At 39.7% G+C, this 15235-nt stretch overlaps 1 protein-coding gene across 2 annotated transcripts in view; it reads left to right on the top strand.

The window, feature by feature from the left end:
- LOC145441984 (uncharacterized) overlaps positions 1–15235 on the top strand; it is a 42118-nt gene that overhangs the window by 13816 nt on the left and 13067 nt on the right. For both annotated transcript variants that reach the window (XM_080319950.1, XM_080319958.1), the window contains exons 3-4: positions 9223–9530; positions 13318–13422. In XM_080319950.1, the coding sequence (XP_080176076.1) occupies positions 9223–9530; positions 13318–13422 (413 nt within the window). The remainder of the gene's footprint in view (positions 1–9222; positions 9531–13317; positions 13423–15235) is intronic.

Here is a 15235-nt window from a genome sequence, read left to right as displayed (position 1 = left end):
TTAAAAGGGTTAAGGGTACATTTGAATTTGACAAACCCCTCTCCCTCAGAATAATAACTTGCCCGGGTGCCCAAACTGTCTCTTTGAGTGTCCCTGTTGAAAATGAATATACTCTGATGTCAACATGGTTAATTAGTTAGATCAACATTTGGTCTTTCCTGTGCATTAATTGCATACTTTACAGCAGTTACATACTATTTACTGACACACAACGAATTTGTTGCAGCGCTAACATTCAAGTCCTAAATCGTTTTAAATTGCAAAACAAATGCTCCAGAGTTGCCTTGTGAAAATGACTTTCTGTGACCTAGTAGTCAGTATTCAATTAAGCTCTCTCATCACGCCAAGACCTCTCATTTTAATAGTAAATGGGTCTCTTTAGACTCAATCACAGTACAATCCGTCGATGTTATAAGATCTTATCAAGCTAATAATCAATTTTGCGCCTCAAAATTGACCTGACAAACATGATGTTGAAAAAACCCAGATTTCTAGCACAAAAACCCAGAAACCCAGGTGATGCTCGAAAAACCCAGATCTGGGTGGGAAAACCCAGGAGTGGCATCTCTGACTGCAGAAGGATCATATTTATCTCCTGAATACGTTTACCAAGAACATCGATTCAATTTCAAGACAGATAGAATGCAGTGAAACCGTATTCGTCATTTGTAAATTGCGAAACCCGCAAAACAAAATTATATTACTGTGATATTTGAACTGACACTGTTCATGATTATGTCAGATTTTCCTATTTTTGGGCAGTATACGACATAACTCTTTCCTCGAGATATCACTAATAGGCCTAACGGTTAGATCACATCTTGAATTGCCGGCATTCATTTGTGTAGCCGCAACCCACAGATCGCGCCACAGGGTGGATTGAAATATCTGGCTGCTTATATTCCCTTTCGGCACAGAGCAAAAGACTCGCTTTGTTGGTGCGTGTTTTCTATTAAAAATGAAATACAATAAGCATTGGCAAGTACGTCCTAGGCTAATCAAATAAAAGGCATCTTACTTGACAATGTGTCTTCCGTTTTTTTTTATATTTATAGATTTACTTTGACTGTAACAAGATATCAAAACAGTGAGACAATGAATGAATTAACCATATTCTAGCAATGCAAGAGCCTTACTAATCCTATTCTATCAAGTGAACTAATGCCAGCACGATCCTACCACTAACGCACGTGCACGAAACAGTGAGTTAGGCCTACACCACGATACGTCAAACCAAGTTACCGCTGTGAGGTAACAATGACACTGAGTCCACTTCCTTGCTGGGCGGGAGTGTGAAGGAGCCACAGCGACACCTTAGGGCAGTACGGCGGCTACAATTTGCCAGGTACATAACGACGAAATACGCCTATGAGCTACTTGCAAAATCATATGATAAAATATGAATCCATAAGAAAACTCCCATTAAACACAAGGCTGTGAATTATCCGCCTCTAGGAGCGAGTGTGGTCTTTTCATATATTAAGTATCGGAGTGATTCAATTGTGAGCTGAGTCTTACGGTTTGAGTCTAGTTTACCAACTGTGATCGTTCATTGTTCCGAACAATCGCTCGACGCAATTTGCCATTTCTTTTGAGGTATTCGTGGTGTTTGTCGAATACAATGGTCATTTACACCAGACCGAAATTCTTCATTTTTTATTCCATCTCAACTTATTGCACGGCTTACTTCTTTTTGTAAGACAACGCTACGCGGATGAGACGGCGGGGAGGAGCCTAGAAAAACCTTAAACACTTAGGTGTAGGAATTCTGAAGTCGACCTTGGTCGGACTCGAACCCGCAACCCATTGGTGTTGCAGCCGCGGAATATACCACTGCGCTATCTCGACCCACCGATAGGCCATTGCTATTGTCATGGTGTAGTGGCGGTCCGATTGCTCGAACAATGCCAATTTCACGACTTTCAGTGCTATTCGGGGTGGTTTCATTGCCCTGGCAGGACTCAAATATTATATTTTTGGAATCTGTTATCGTTTAAGATCTGCTTAGTTACTGTTAACGTTCGGATCACCATCTGTAGGAGTACTGATTATGCTGGTTTTACGCTGCTCAGCAGCAAATGACATTGTGGATTCCAGCGTTGCGTTTCTATTCATAGGCTGGACAAGTCTAGTCGAGTATTCAAGTATCACTCATAGCATCACCACTAACTGTATGATACGCAAAGCCACAAGGAAAATAGTACTACTTCTATACCACATGAACATAATTTGGTATTTTCGATCATACCGACCACACTAGACTTAGCGACTATGCTGTAGTTTTATCCAGGGTATGGTATGGTATGGTATGGAAGTATGGTATGGTATGATATGGATCGATATTTTGGTATGGAATACGGAACAATGCAAGTATGGTATGGAATGGAAGATTTTAATCTATGGTATGGAACGACATTTCCATACTCCCTTACTTTGGTATTTTATCGTGATCTGTGCAAGCTTTAGGAAGCTTACGTTGTTCGCTGTTAACGGAGTACGATCGCTTTTGTCGTGTGTGTATGAACGTGAACTATTGAATGCTGTGTAGGAACATATACAGTATACACGCTTGTGCAACGGTTTTATAAGAGCACTTGTAATGACATGATCCTGTGATGTAATAATGACAACAGTAATGTTGATCCTATTTTCTACTGAGTCTAGACAAGACGTCTCCGAGCATAGTCTATCAGGTGACGCAATAATTGGTAATGTAGGCCAGTGGTTCTCAACCTTTTTGAGCTCGCGGACCGGTAAAATTTCAAAAAATAGTCGGCGGACCGGTGGATCTTCAAAAATTGAATAAACCCGAATTGCAATTGCGATAAAAGCATGCAACCATTTTTTGTAATGCCACTAGAGAGTGACATTTTGAGAGTTTAATTTGTGTTCATGACGGCATTCATGAAATTATGTGGTAGTGTGCCGAAGGCCGAAGGCCTTGGATTAACCGACTACAACAGGGGAGCCCAACCCTTTTATGGTCGCAACCTCAAGACACCTGATACCATTTTGAAAATGTCCCGCGACCTCACCTCTCAATTTGGCGTGCTGACTACAAAAAATGGTGATCACTCCCCCCGCCCAAACGTACTCCTATGGTCTTGACGACCATGTGCGTATCAATCTCGTTCTCCGTCCCAGACTATATACCAATACATTCATGTTTTGGAACGATTTCTATCTATATCGAGTCAAAGAAGTCGAATACTGCTACGTGAAATTCTACGTCGCGCGAAATGCAGACAACAATTTCTAAGTTGCTCGGCCGCGCTCAAGGTGTTTGTTTGTTCTGTTAACTCTGGTTCTCAAACTTTTACGAAAACTTCACGAAACGGTCGCTTCGCAATCTTTTGTATGACTCACGGCGCCTTACCAAATTAACGCAAACACCCATAAACGGTGGGCTTGGTCGTCAAAGGGCGATCAATTTAATTTCTGGGAAAGAATTCTTCAGACCCCTCTTATCGCATCCGGTAATTTCAATACTACCCTTTCGCGAAGTCTTTTAGGGAGTATACATTTTGTCAATATTACAGTAATTAATTTGTTGAAGCATGTTGTTATTTCGTAAACCCAGGTAATTATTGTGGCTAATCGAATAATATTGGAGAAAAAATCATTTTGCAATTCGCATTTTAACACTGGGAGAATTATTTTCCTCCGCGCGCGGCTTAGATTAGGACTATTCCGTGACGACTATTTCAGTGCCTGAACAGATCAATATCGACGGTTCCGGCCAACATGCCGCCAGTGATATTTTCCAGCGCACTTCTCGTGAAGTCGTTTGTTGGCAAAACCGGTCTATGTCGTAGTGTGTCGTGACGCGTAACGTTCAGCGCCGGAATGCCGATAATGCAGTCACGCTTTACGCGTTCCTAGATTAAAGTATTTCAACGGCCTTAAGCGATGCTCGCATCATTGCGAATGCAGGAATATTCTTTAGATTTCAATTCTGTAAATCTATGCGTATTTTGTTCCTGGGTGGGAATACGCACAATAAAATTGAGAAATGCGTAGTGAAACTAAAGCGCGCAAGGCGAAACTCAAATTTAAAATTGAATAATTTAGCACTAAAATATTCTACTTTATCTTGATTAATGATATTATGTCGGCTACCATCGAGTTTGATTTAACAATAATTTGCCTGAATATTTTTATATTCCAAAATTTAGTTTTTTTCGGATTGTTTGAATTTTTCGGAACATTTCTCGCAGACCCCAAACGAACCTCGGGACCCAGTTTGAGAACCACTATGTTAACACATATCACTATCGGTCACTTATAGTTTTCCTGGAAGGAAAATTACCATCCCATTGATTTCTAGCCTCAAGACATTTGAATTTTAATAGAGGTGGCCAGATGCCAACCTTACGTTAGAGTGAGTGGCGTTTTAGTATGACCCTTCGACTGACCCGATACCTTGTTTACCAAGTTCGCATTTTTCCGAGGTCGTTTTTTTCTATGTTGCAAAATGAACTAGAATATTCAGAAATGAACTGCCGATAGAACCCGGTTTAATGGCATTCTTGCAATGGTCATTGGTATTTAATTTCTGTGCCCGCGACTACGTAGAATAGGTCAACGGACCCGTTGGGGTCGTGACCCCTAGGTGGGGAGCCCCGGGAATACCCCAACTTGAGTATTTTTCTTCGATTCGATAATGTCGAGAGAAGAAGCGTTTCGGAGTCGGGACAAACCCCTTTGCTCATTTCCCACTACAACCAAACGTACTACGAAATGCGTAGTACGAATAAAATGGGGATGTTTTTATTCAGTTTTAAATGTGATGTGTTGCTCATTTTATCCATTTATAAGCCTTCTACTTATTTCATTTTGCTATTAAGTATAAAATTACAAAATGTCTGGCGGACCGGCACCGGTCCGCGGACCGGCGGTTGAGAACGACTGATGTAGGCTACTCCAACTACCTCATTCCTTGAGTGACGACAGCTTACAAGCAATCTTGATGCAACATAGCCTACTAATTGCTCAATGTGATTGATAATGACATTTCCTCTGAAACATTGTCCGCACATTTACACTATTTACATACCGAGATATTTTATTGGTCATATTTCAAACGCTCTCGCATTAGGATTATAGATCAGGGAGTGGGGTATATGTAGTTTGTAATTCTCGCCACACTAACCCCAACCAAATACTGTACTAATAATCACGCAGATCGCTGCTGTATTGATCGCCTGCAGCTGGGATATTTTATGGGTGGGCCTATATTATGAATTATTTGTAAATATTTACTTCAAACTTGCATCGGCATCATGCCAATGTACCGGAAATGCGATGATATTCTTATGGAGCATGGGCGGACAACTTCTCCAATCGGCGGGAAAATGAGAAACTTGGCGGGCTGGATTGCTGAATCGATACATTATTCATTCATATACACAAGGAACAAATCAAATTTAATGAAAGTATTGTAACGATAGCAATGTCACTTCAGATCCATTTCTCGCCGATAATGACGAACATAATGTGGATTTGAGAACAGTATTGTCATAGCCGCCATGTCTGCTTCTCTGATCAACTAACTCACGGTGCAATCCTTAATCAAGATTTCAAATCATTTGATAAGCCCGGTACCCAAAATTTACCAAGATATCAATTCATTAGGGTTGAGTACATCATAAAGGCCGATGGCGATAGTGCAAGTCTTCTCGCTTCGACGAACTTACGCGTAAGCTCCACTCTTGCACGCTGCGCAGTGCGCACACGTAAATATTAACATACAGTCACTAAAATTTGACGTTTAGGCAAGTAGTGGGAAATCTCGGGAGACTGGAGCCCCGGGCCACATTATCATGTAAGACGGGAAACTGTCCGTGGGCCGGACAAAATCACGTAGCGGGCCGCATCCGGCCCGCAGGCCGTATGTTGCCCGTCCCTTTTATGGACGGTCCCAGATAACAATCTACCGATTATCTCATTTTGCTCGCAGAAGCTGTAGAGTAGACGTACACGGCACCACACCACCGTGAACTAAACCTCACCAAAACAGACTCTGTAAAACGATATTACCGGGAATTAGATTCGCATCATGGCTAGTTTAAGCAATAATGACATCAGAAATCAGGGCATGGTATGGTATGGTATGGAACGAGAATTTTCCATACTCCATACTTGCCTTACTCTCTCCATACCATACTTGCAATTTTCCACACCATACCAACATTGTTCCATACCATACTTGATACATATTCCATACTTTCAAATACTTCCATATCATAAGTATAGTACCTTTTATAGCACCTATATTATTGATATTTCGGATGTCATTATTGCTTAAACTAGCCGTGATGCGAATCTAATTCCTGGTAATACGTAGTTTTACAGAGTATGTTTTGGTGAGATTTAGTTCACGATGGTGAGGTGCCGTGTACGTCTACTCTACAGCTTCCACGAGAAAAATGAGATAGTCAGCTGATTGTTATCTAGGACCGTCCATAAAAGGGAGTGGCAACATATGACCCGCGGACCGGATGCGGCCCCCAACAATATTTTGTCCGGCCCGCGGACAATTTCCCGTCTTTCCCGTCTTACAATTTCCCGTCTTCCGGCCCGCGGCCCAAGTCTGCCGAGATTCCCCACTACTTGCCTAAACGTCAAATTTTAGTGACTGTATGTTATTATATAGGTGTGCGCACTGCGCAGCGTACGAGAGTGGAGCTTACGCGTAAGTTCGTCGAAGCGAGAAGACTTGCATTATCGGCACTAACGATGCACTCAACCCTAATGAATTGATATCTTGGTAAATTTTGGGTGCCGGGCCTATCAAACGTTTTAAATCTTAATCAAGGATTGCACCGTGAGTTAGTTGATCAGAGAGAAGCAGACATTGCGGTGCCTGCACGTGTACGACAATGCTGTTCTCAAATCCATATTGTATTGTCATTATGGGCGAGAAATGGCTTTGAAGTGACATTGCAGTCGACAAAATACATTCATTAAATACAATTTCTTCCTTGTATATATGGGCGAATAATTGATCCATTCAGCAATCCGGCCCGCCAAGTTCCTAATTTTCCTATATCCGGCCCGCCAACTGAAGAAGTTACCCGCCCCTGCTCCACAAGAATATCATCGAATGTCCGGCACATTGGCATGAGGCACATGCAAGTTTGAAGTAACTACTCGCTCATAATTTAAAATATAGGCGCACCCATAAAATATCCCGGCTGCAGGCGATCAATACTGCAGCGATCTGCCTGAGTATTAGTACAGTATTTGGTTGGGGTTAGCGTGGCGAGAAGTTCAAACTATATATTTATCCCACTAGCTGATCTATAATCCTAATTCGAGAGCGTTTGAAATATGACCAATAAGATATCTCGGTATGTAAATAGTATAAATGTGCGGACAATGTTTCAGAAGAAATGTAATTATCAATCACATTGAGCATTTAGTACCTTACATCATGATTGCTTGTAAGCTGTCGTCACTCAAGGAATGAGTTTTAGTTGGAGTAGCCTACATTACCAATTATTGCGTCACATGATAGACTATGCTCGGAGACGTCGTGTTTAGACTCAATAGATTCTATTAGAATATAGGATCAACATTACTGTTGTCATTATTACATCACTAAATAATGTCATTCCAAATGCTCCTAAAACCGTTGCATAAGCGTGTAGGCCTATTTGTTCCTACACAGCGTTCAATAGTTTACGTTCACACATAACAAAAGCGATCGTATTCCGTGAACAGCGAACAACGTACGCTTCATGAAGCTTGCACAGATCACGATAAAATCTATAAAACATCAAAGTATGGAAGTATGGAAATGTCGTTCCATACCATAGATTAAAATCTTCCATTCCATATTCCATACCAAAATATCGATCCATACCATACCATACTTCCATACCATACCATACCATACCATGCCCTGTCAGAAATATCAATAGTTCAGGTGCTAGAAAAGGTACTATACTTATGATATTGAGGTATCTGAAAGTATGGAATATGTTTCAAGTATTGTATGGAACAATGTTGGTATGGTATGGAAAATTGCAAGTATGGTATGGAGAGAGTAAGGCAAGTATGGTGTATGAAAAACCCTCGTTCCATACCATACCATGCCCTAGTTTTATTACGACCTCACATAAATATCATGCCCGATAGCGTGCGTAGCTTCGCACTACTACTTCGTTTTGGATGTTGTGATGTAAGCACTTGAGGTTTCAAGGCTTCCACGTTCCTCGAAACTATAATTATCGAGGATAACATAACTCTCAGTGTATTGAGGCATATAATTTCGGAACTCTAAAAAATCTTGTGCTATTTGATTAGGCCTTCTCAATTCGGATTAGAATACTCAAATCATTGTGCGCATCGCCAGTCATATTTTCCTTGGTATATATGTGCAAATTCAAAAAGATGCTCATATTGCTCATGGCCTTACAGCGACGGTGACTGTGCTTTAAAAACGTCTGTCTCCGAAAAATGAGGTGAACACAGCTTCTGTGGCTTTGCGATAAATGGAATTGAACCAAGGTAGTTACGGAATCGGGATGGCCGCTAGTATGCTTGAAAATTTGATATTGGAATGCAATATGTATTCTAATGAGTGCAACAAATAAACAAGTCGTTATTAACAGACTGCAGTATCTTGCTGAACGGGTAGAAATTTGAAATCTAGTGCATGGGCGATAAAATATATGCGATCAACATGTATACGTAATATATTGTGATGTAATGCAACTTTTACGAATGGCTCCAAGTCGCTGTTCTTCCTACTGAGAATGCTTGTAATAAATATTTATTTTGCTAAGTTTCAAAATAATTTCGAGGAATTTAATTGTAGGAAAACAATCTAAAACGCTTGACAATATGGTGGGCATGGATCCAACGAGCTTACTGAATTCATGCTCTTTCGCACTATACGGTCACAATGCAGTAAGAGATCAATGCAATCAGAAATTTTTCATATTCTGTCGGCATGCGTACATTAGGTCGCGTAGGCAGTCGAATAATCTCCGACGGGTAATTGTAAATTTTACCGATGCAACTTTAGATTCGATATTTCACTAATGAGATAGCGTCTTGAATTCATTGTGTCGTTGTGTAAACAGGTGTCCGAGTCAAGAATATGTGGGCAAAGGTGCCTTCAATCCGTCCACTTGGCTGTTCTTCTGTGAAAACTGTGGTTTCTGTGTACTCAATTGTAATATCATATAGTGAGGTGCAATATTTGCTTGACAGTCTCAAATCGGTCGCTGAGAGAACGATTTCTCGCCGTAAAGATTCTTTCGCAACTCAAGGAGAATGAGGACAACGAGCGCGTTCGCATGGAACTGTATACAGCAATCTATGAATCAGGAGAAGACGATCTTATGAGACAAATTTCTGATATCATTGCATCTCAGATCTCATTGAGTCGCGATGAGGCTCATATCGTTGGATCGCTTGCAGCAAGGAGTGAAAGTCTGATGTACTTGGGTTTGTATGACTGCAACATAAACGATGATCTTGTGGCGATCATTACGGCGTGTCTGAAAGAAAGAACGCAAGTGAGTAAACGCACAAAACACTTGAATTAATATGTCGTATGTAAATTGCAAGATGCATGTCTGGCCCGAGTGAGTGCTCCACGGACCGTATAATTAACATGCGAGTTCAAAGTCGTCCACTATAACTAGCGTGACTTCCAGCAGTAAACTCATAACCTATTCGTCAATTAAAAACGCATCGTGCATCGAAGCCTGATTTTTCCATCATCGATCGCAGACATATTTTCTATTTCATGCTGGCGTCTGAATGAAATTGTCATGATATGAGGGTGGGATTTAGATCAGGGGGTCAAACTCGACTTGCGTCGCTGGCCCGATTCAAACCTTCATATCGCTCACGGGCTGAACCAGTCAAATTATTCCAAAATGTTACCTCAAATCCAATGCCCTTTTTTGTCACTCTACTACTTTATTATGAAGCCGGTGTACATGATAGTATATTACATTATTTTAAACATCATATGGGTTCTAATTCGGGCTGGGACAATGATTCGAGTACTCGAATCTGAATCGAGTATTAATTTTAATGATTCGAGTCGAATAATAAAAGACGAGTTTTTCGAGTACTAAAATTATACTCTCCTCACCACTGAAATTTAATTTATCAACGAGAATTATAGTTTCGATACAAATTTTCACCGACGAAGCATTGAAACCGTGATTGACCGTATCGTAGCATACTAAACATATAGTACAAAGCTGCGAACGCTACTAGAAATAACACATCTCCGAAGTTATGATCATCCCATAACATTGTCACAAAGTGCAATGAGATCGGTATGGTCAAAAAATAACCAAAGTTTCTTTCATGCTATGAATAACAGCAATAATAGTCTTTGTGGTCTCATAAAAGGTACATATTTGAATGTTAACATATAACATTCAGTTGTGACGTCACAATACGTGAAACTCGATTACTCGACTCGAAGCATTTAACGTGATTCAGAATGGAATCACTCAGGTACTCGATTGTCCTTTCCTAGTTCTAATCTAAATCTAGTAACACTTTTATTCGCAAACAATCAATTTGATAAAAGTACGATTTGCGAGTTGAATAAATATATAAACCGCTAAAGCAGTTGCCCTAACGACGGTATAAGTTGGTATGCTTCTACGTTCTCTTATTGTTTTAGCCCTGGTCTGGCGTTAGCCTTAAGTATACGGTGTGGTAGCCCTAAGTATACGGTGTGAGGAATAAGATAGATTTAACTGTAAACGGTGAAGTTGGAATTTGGTTTTGAATTTGGTTTGGGGACCAGGGACCGTTTGACCCCAAACTGACACAGCGCTGCGAAAACAGGCATAAGAAGTATATTCTTGTCACTTTTCAATTATCCGTGTGACCTGCATATAACGGTTTTGCATTGTGTTTTCGCTTCTATGAAGAACTACTTTGCGATACATTTTTAAACAAACCTTTGAACTCGGTGCGCACATTTTGCCACTAGAGTGGGTATAATTTGGCCTATGAATATCACTCGACATTGGTGTTCTTTGAACCTACTGACTTAGATCATCGCAGTGCTATGTGGGTATTATCCGAGCGCATAGTTGCATCACAATAACATTGCTCTTGTTGAAAAACGCCCTCACGTATAATTGTCCGAAATTCTCAAGTTATTAGGATTGCCATACGTCTGGATTTTCTGGGACATGTTCGGAATTTCACTGTTCACGTTGTGTCTGGAAGGAACTTTTAATATATGCATGAAATTCCGTAATTTTGAAGGCTTGAAGTACGTTCGAAATCTTTTCCAAATAAACATAAACTATAATAGCTGATTTATGCTACTGAAATTTTTTCTTGGCGCTACGCGCAATTTAGTACACTGTGTATTAATTTTAATATGGGGCCACCTATAAAATTGGATCAATTAAATTAATTCAATTCAATTCAATTTCAATTACTATTGCTTTATTGCATGTTTTAATTACATTATAATTACAATAACTCTATGCTAAAAATATCAAATTACAACTACAATCAGGGTTGTAGCCTAGTCACGAAGGCTCCGAGTAAAAAGTTAATCTCATCTTCATAGTTTTGACTCGAGTCAAGTCGAGTCATTTTCAATTCACCACCGAGTCCAAGTCAGCGATCAGCGGGAGGATTCGGAGGCATGGTATTATGACTCGAGTCCAAGTCAGCGTGTTGACGGCTCAGCTTCCAGTTAAAGTCTTGGTAACCCACTAATTATAACCCAGTTTGTTGATATCGAATGGTTCGCATTAATAATATATTAATTTTTCTCACTTGTAGCAGTTTCAGGTCGCATTATTAGGTACCAGTACCAATAGAAGAAATCTCAATAGTGTGGTCACTTTACTATTCTTTGAAATTTCAATGAAATGTCGATCTTGGCTGTCTGAGTCTCGAGTAATATGACTTGGTTCGAGTCATGCGTATGAGTCGATTCCAAGTCGAGCCAATACACAGATTGACTCCAGTTGAGTCGAGTCATTTCCGAATTTTGCGAAATTGACTCGAGTCAAGTCGAGTCATTAGAAAATCGTGACTCGAGTCTTTAGAACCCTGACTACAGTTACTGTTAAACATCTAAGTAAAATTATATTTATAATTACAATTACTAGTAAAAGTCTGATTGATTCGCTAGAGAGGTCCTCTTTGACAACTGTAGCGACGTAATTAGCAACAATATTAAGCTATTCATGTTTCATTCATGATTCGTACTGTAGATTAACCTTTAATTAGAAAAAAAAACTTGAACGTATTTGAACTATTCCTAATCATGAGCACTGAAAACTACAAAACACAGAAAATTTTTTTAAGCGACTATTAACAACCAAAAGTTTGAGTGACTGGCAACGACTAATAGCGAATAGGATACAAGACAGTCAATGAAATGCAGTCAAGCGAATACTCAGAGCAGAGTATGGCGAATCAAATGCAATTGGTAAGGCGATAAGGATGATGCCGATAAGGTGTGTAAAATTTAAATAAATGCAAAGGTAATGAACCTCCTGATAACTACGAATTACAAAGTTTTGGTTCGCGTTTACATTTTCACTTGCCTAAAGACGGTTCGACTGTATTTGATGAACAATATGGTGCGGAACGTTTCTGGCCGCAGTAAATTAAGCTAAGACTAGAGGTAAGATCGGAATAACATCTCTAAAAATCTGTGATCAAGTTTGATGAAGCCTTGGTTGAAAACTTGAATTTCCCTTTGCAATTGTTGCAGCAAGCCTTAGTAATGGACAGAAATTGAGAGCAAAAAAAAACAGACCGTGGTGACCGGAAGAAGACGTTTGAATGGTATAGTAAGAGACCGTGGCTCTAAACCTGGGGCGGTTTCCCTTTATTATGGGAATCGCAAAGATGTTGAACATACTCATCTTTCAAAATATGCCCTGAGTATGTCTGACCAAGGCTTTGATAGTTTACCATCATATTGGCAGACATCGTATTCATATTTCATTGTGAAGCCCGCTAGTAGGCACTAAAGAGTGCCACAATAATATGGTAACACTAGCATAAATACGTAAATCTGGAAAAACATAATATTCTTGGAATCCAAATCCATGTCGATTTTGTAATTATATCTAATAGAGGCAATGAATTCGCATTATATTGCTTCGGGAAATATGCATCAAATTAAATTTCATTGATTACGAATTTGCTGATAGCACGGACAATCAGCATTGGCTTTGTCATGTACGTTGTATTGGATATCCTTCGGCCGTAACGTAAATAGATTCTGGCTTCCATACTGTCTTTTACGATTTGTTCTCCTAAACGTTTCGTGAAATATTTTCATTTTTTCAGGTAAAGGTAGTTGATTTGCGAGACAACGAGATCTCAGCAACTGCACTACGCTCACTTCTTGGACATCGTCAGATTAAATCGCTAACTGGAAAATTGGATTGGGAAGTGAGATCGATTCTATAATTGAGTTGTGTACTAACAAGCATATAGGCGCCGAACTATAGTTTTATGTGGATATGCGGAGACTTGCGACGTGACAATCGCTCGTGAATGGTGACGCCATAGTCGTGATAGAAAGCATTGATTATACTACATATCCTCTGCATTAAGGCAGTTCGAAAACCTTTTTCTTCAGATTTCAGCAGCTATGTCATAAAATTGTTAGTATGATGAATATAACGCTGCACACCAACTTTGGGTCAATTCCAACCAGTAGAAGCGATTTTCTTGCAGTAGAAAATTTTGGGATTTATCATTAAAAATGAAAAAAAAAAAATTCAAAATTTTTCTGTCAACCGCCAAAAATTGTTAGGCTGTCAGAAGGGATGATGCACACCAAATTTGGCTCAATTCAAACCAGTAGAAGCGAAGTTATTGCAGTAGAAACATTTGGATTCATTTAAAATAGTTTTTTTTACGGTGGCTAACTCTTTAATTATTTATTGAAATAGCTGGTTCGTGGTACAGATCTTGATTATAGCATTCAATACAACATCCATTGTAGTAGAATATTTATTGAATTCCAAGACTTTCGGGTGTCTCTTTTCAATAGTTATGGGCACACTAAAGCAGGGTTGTAACCGAGTCACAAGTCAATCTTACTTTTATAGTTTTGACTCAAGTCAAGTCGAGTCATTTTCAATTCACCACCAAGTCAAGTCCGAGTCCAAGTCAGCGAGCAGAGGGTCGAGTCCGAGTCATGGTATTATGACCCGAGTCCGAGTTCAGGTCATTGTGTTGACTGCTCAGTTTCCAGTTAAAGTCTTGTTAAACCGACTTTTTATAATAATGTTTGGTGATATCGAATGGTTCGCATTTATAATATACTAATTTTCCTCACTTTTAGCAGGTTCCGGTCGCATATTCAAGTAACGCAGTACGCCATAGACGAAATCCAAATAGTGTGGTTACTTTACACTTCGATATTACAATGAAATGTCGGTCTTGGCCGTCTGACTCTCGAGTCAGATAACTTGGTTCGAGTCATGCGCAATGATTCGAGTCCAAGTCGAGTCAATACGCAGATTGACTCGAGTAGAGTCGATTCATTTCCGTGTTTTGAGAAGATGACTCGAGTCGAGTCCTCAGAAAATCGTGTCTCGAGCCGGGACTCGAGTCATTACAATCCTGCACTAAAGGGATTTGAACAGATTTGGGTTTGCTTCTAAATGCGTTTAAATCCCTTTGATATGCCGGTAACTCTTAAAAAGAGGCAACCGAAAAGTATTTGAGTTTAATAAATATTGTAGTACAATGGATGTTGTATTGAAAGCTATCATTATTTCTTATAAAATCATGGAATTGGAAATTTTACTACTGCAATAACTTCGCTTCTAGTGATTGGAAGTGAGCCAAATGTGGTTTGCATCACTTCAACTGATAGTCTAACAATTTTATCGTATAGCCAGTAAAATCTGAAGAAAAAGTGTTTTTTTTAACATTACTACTCTGCATTCATCCCGAAGCCGCACAGTATTTACCAACTGATACGATGTTTTGATATCTGCACTGTTTCATTAATATCGTGCTATGTAATCGAATTTATAGTCACAGTGTACTGGCAGCAATGAGAGCGCTGATCTAATGTCATCACCTCACCAACAGTCACCAGTCAGGCTGGTGGTGATCAAGTTATGCAGCAATATTTTGGAAAATTGTATCACATTTAAGTAATCAAACACCGCGTGCCGTTAAAAAATGTACTGCACGAGTAACAAGTAACATTGCTAGCATCGTCACAATTCTGGAGTGTGCATGT

This window comes from Botryllus schlosseri, chromosome 1, assembly GCF_051294905.1.
Source record: "Botryllus schlosseri isolate E-star chromosome 1, Bs_hap1, whole genome shotgun sequence".
NCBI lineage: Eukaryota > Metazoa > Chordata > Ascidiacea > Stolidobranchia > Styelidae > Botryllus > Botryllus schlosseri.
The sequence above is the reverse complement of the archived record's forward strand: the minus strand, read 5'-3'. Positions and strand labels throughout refer to the sequence as shown.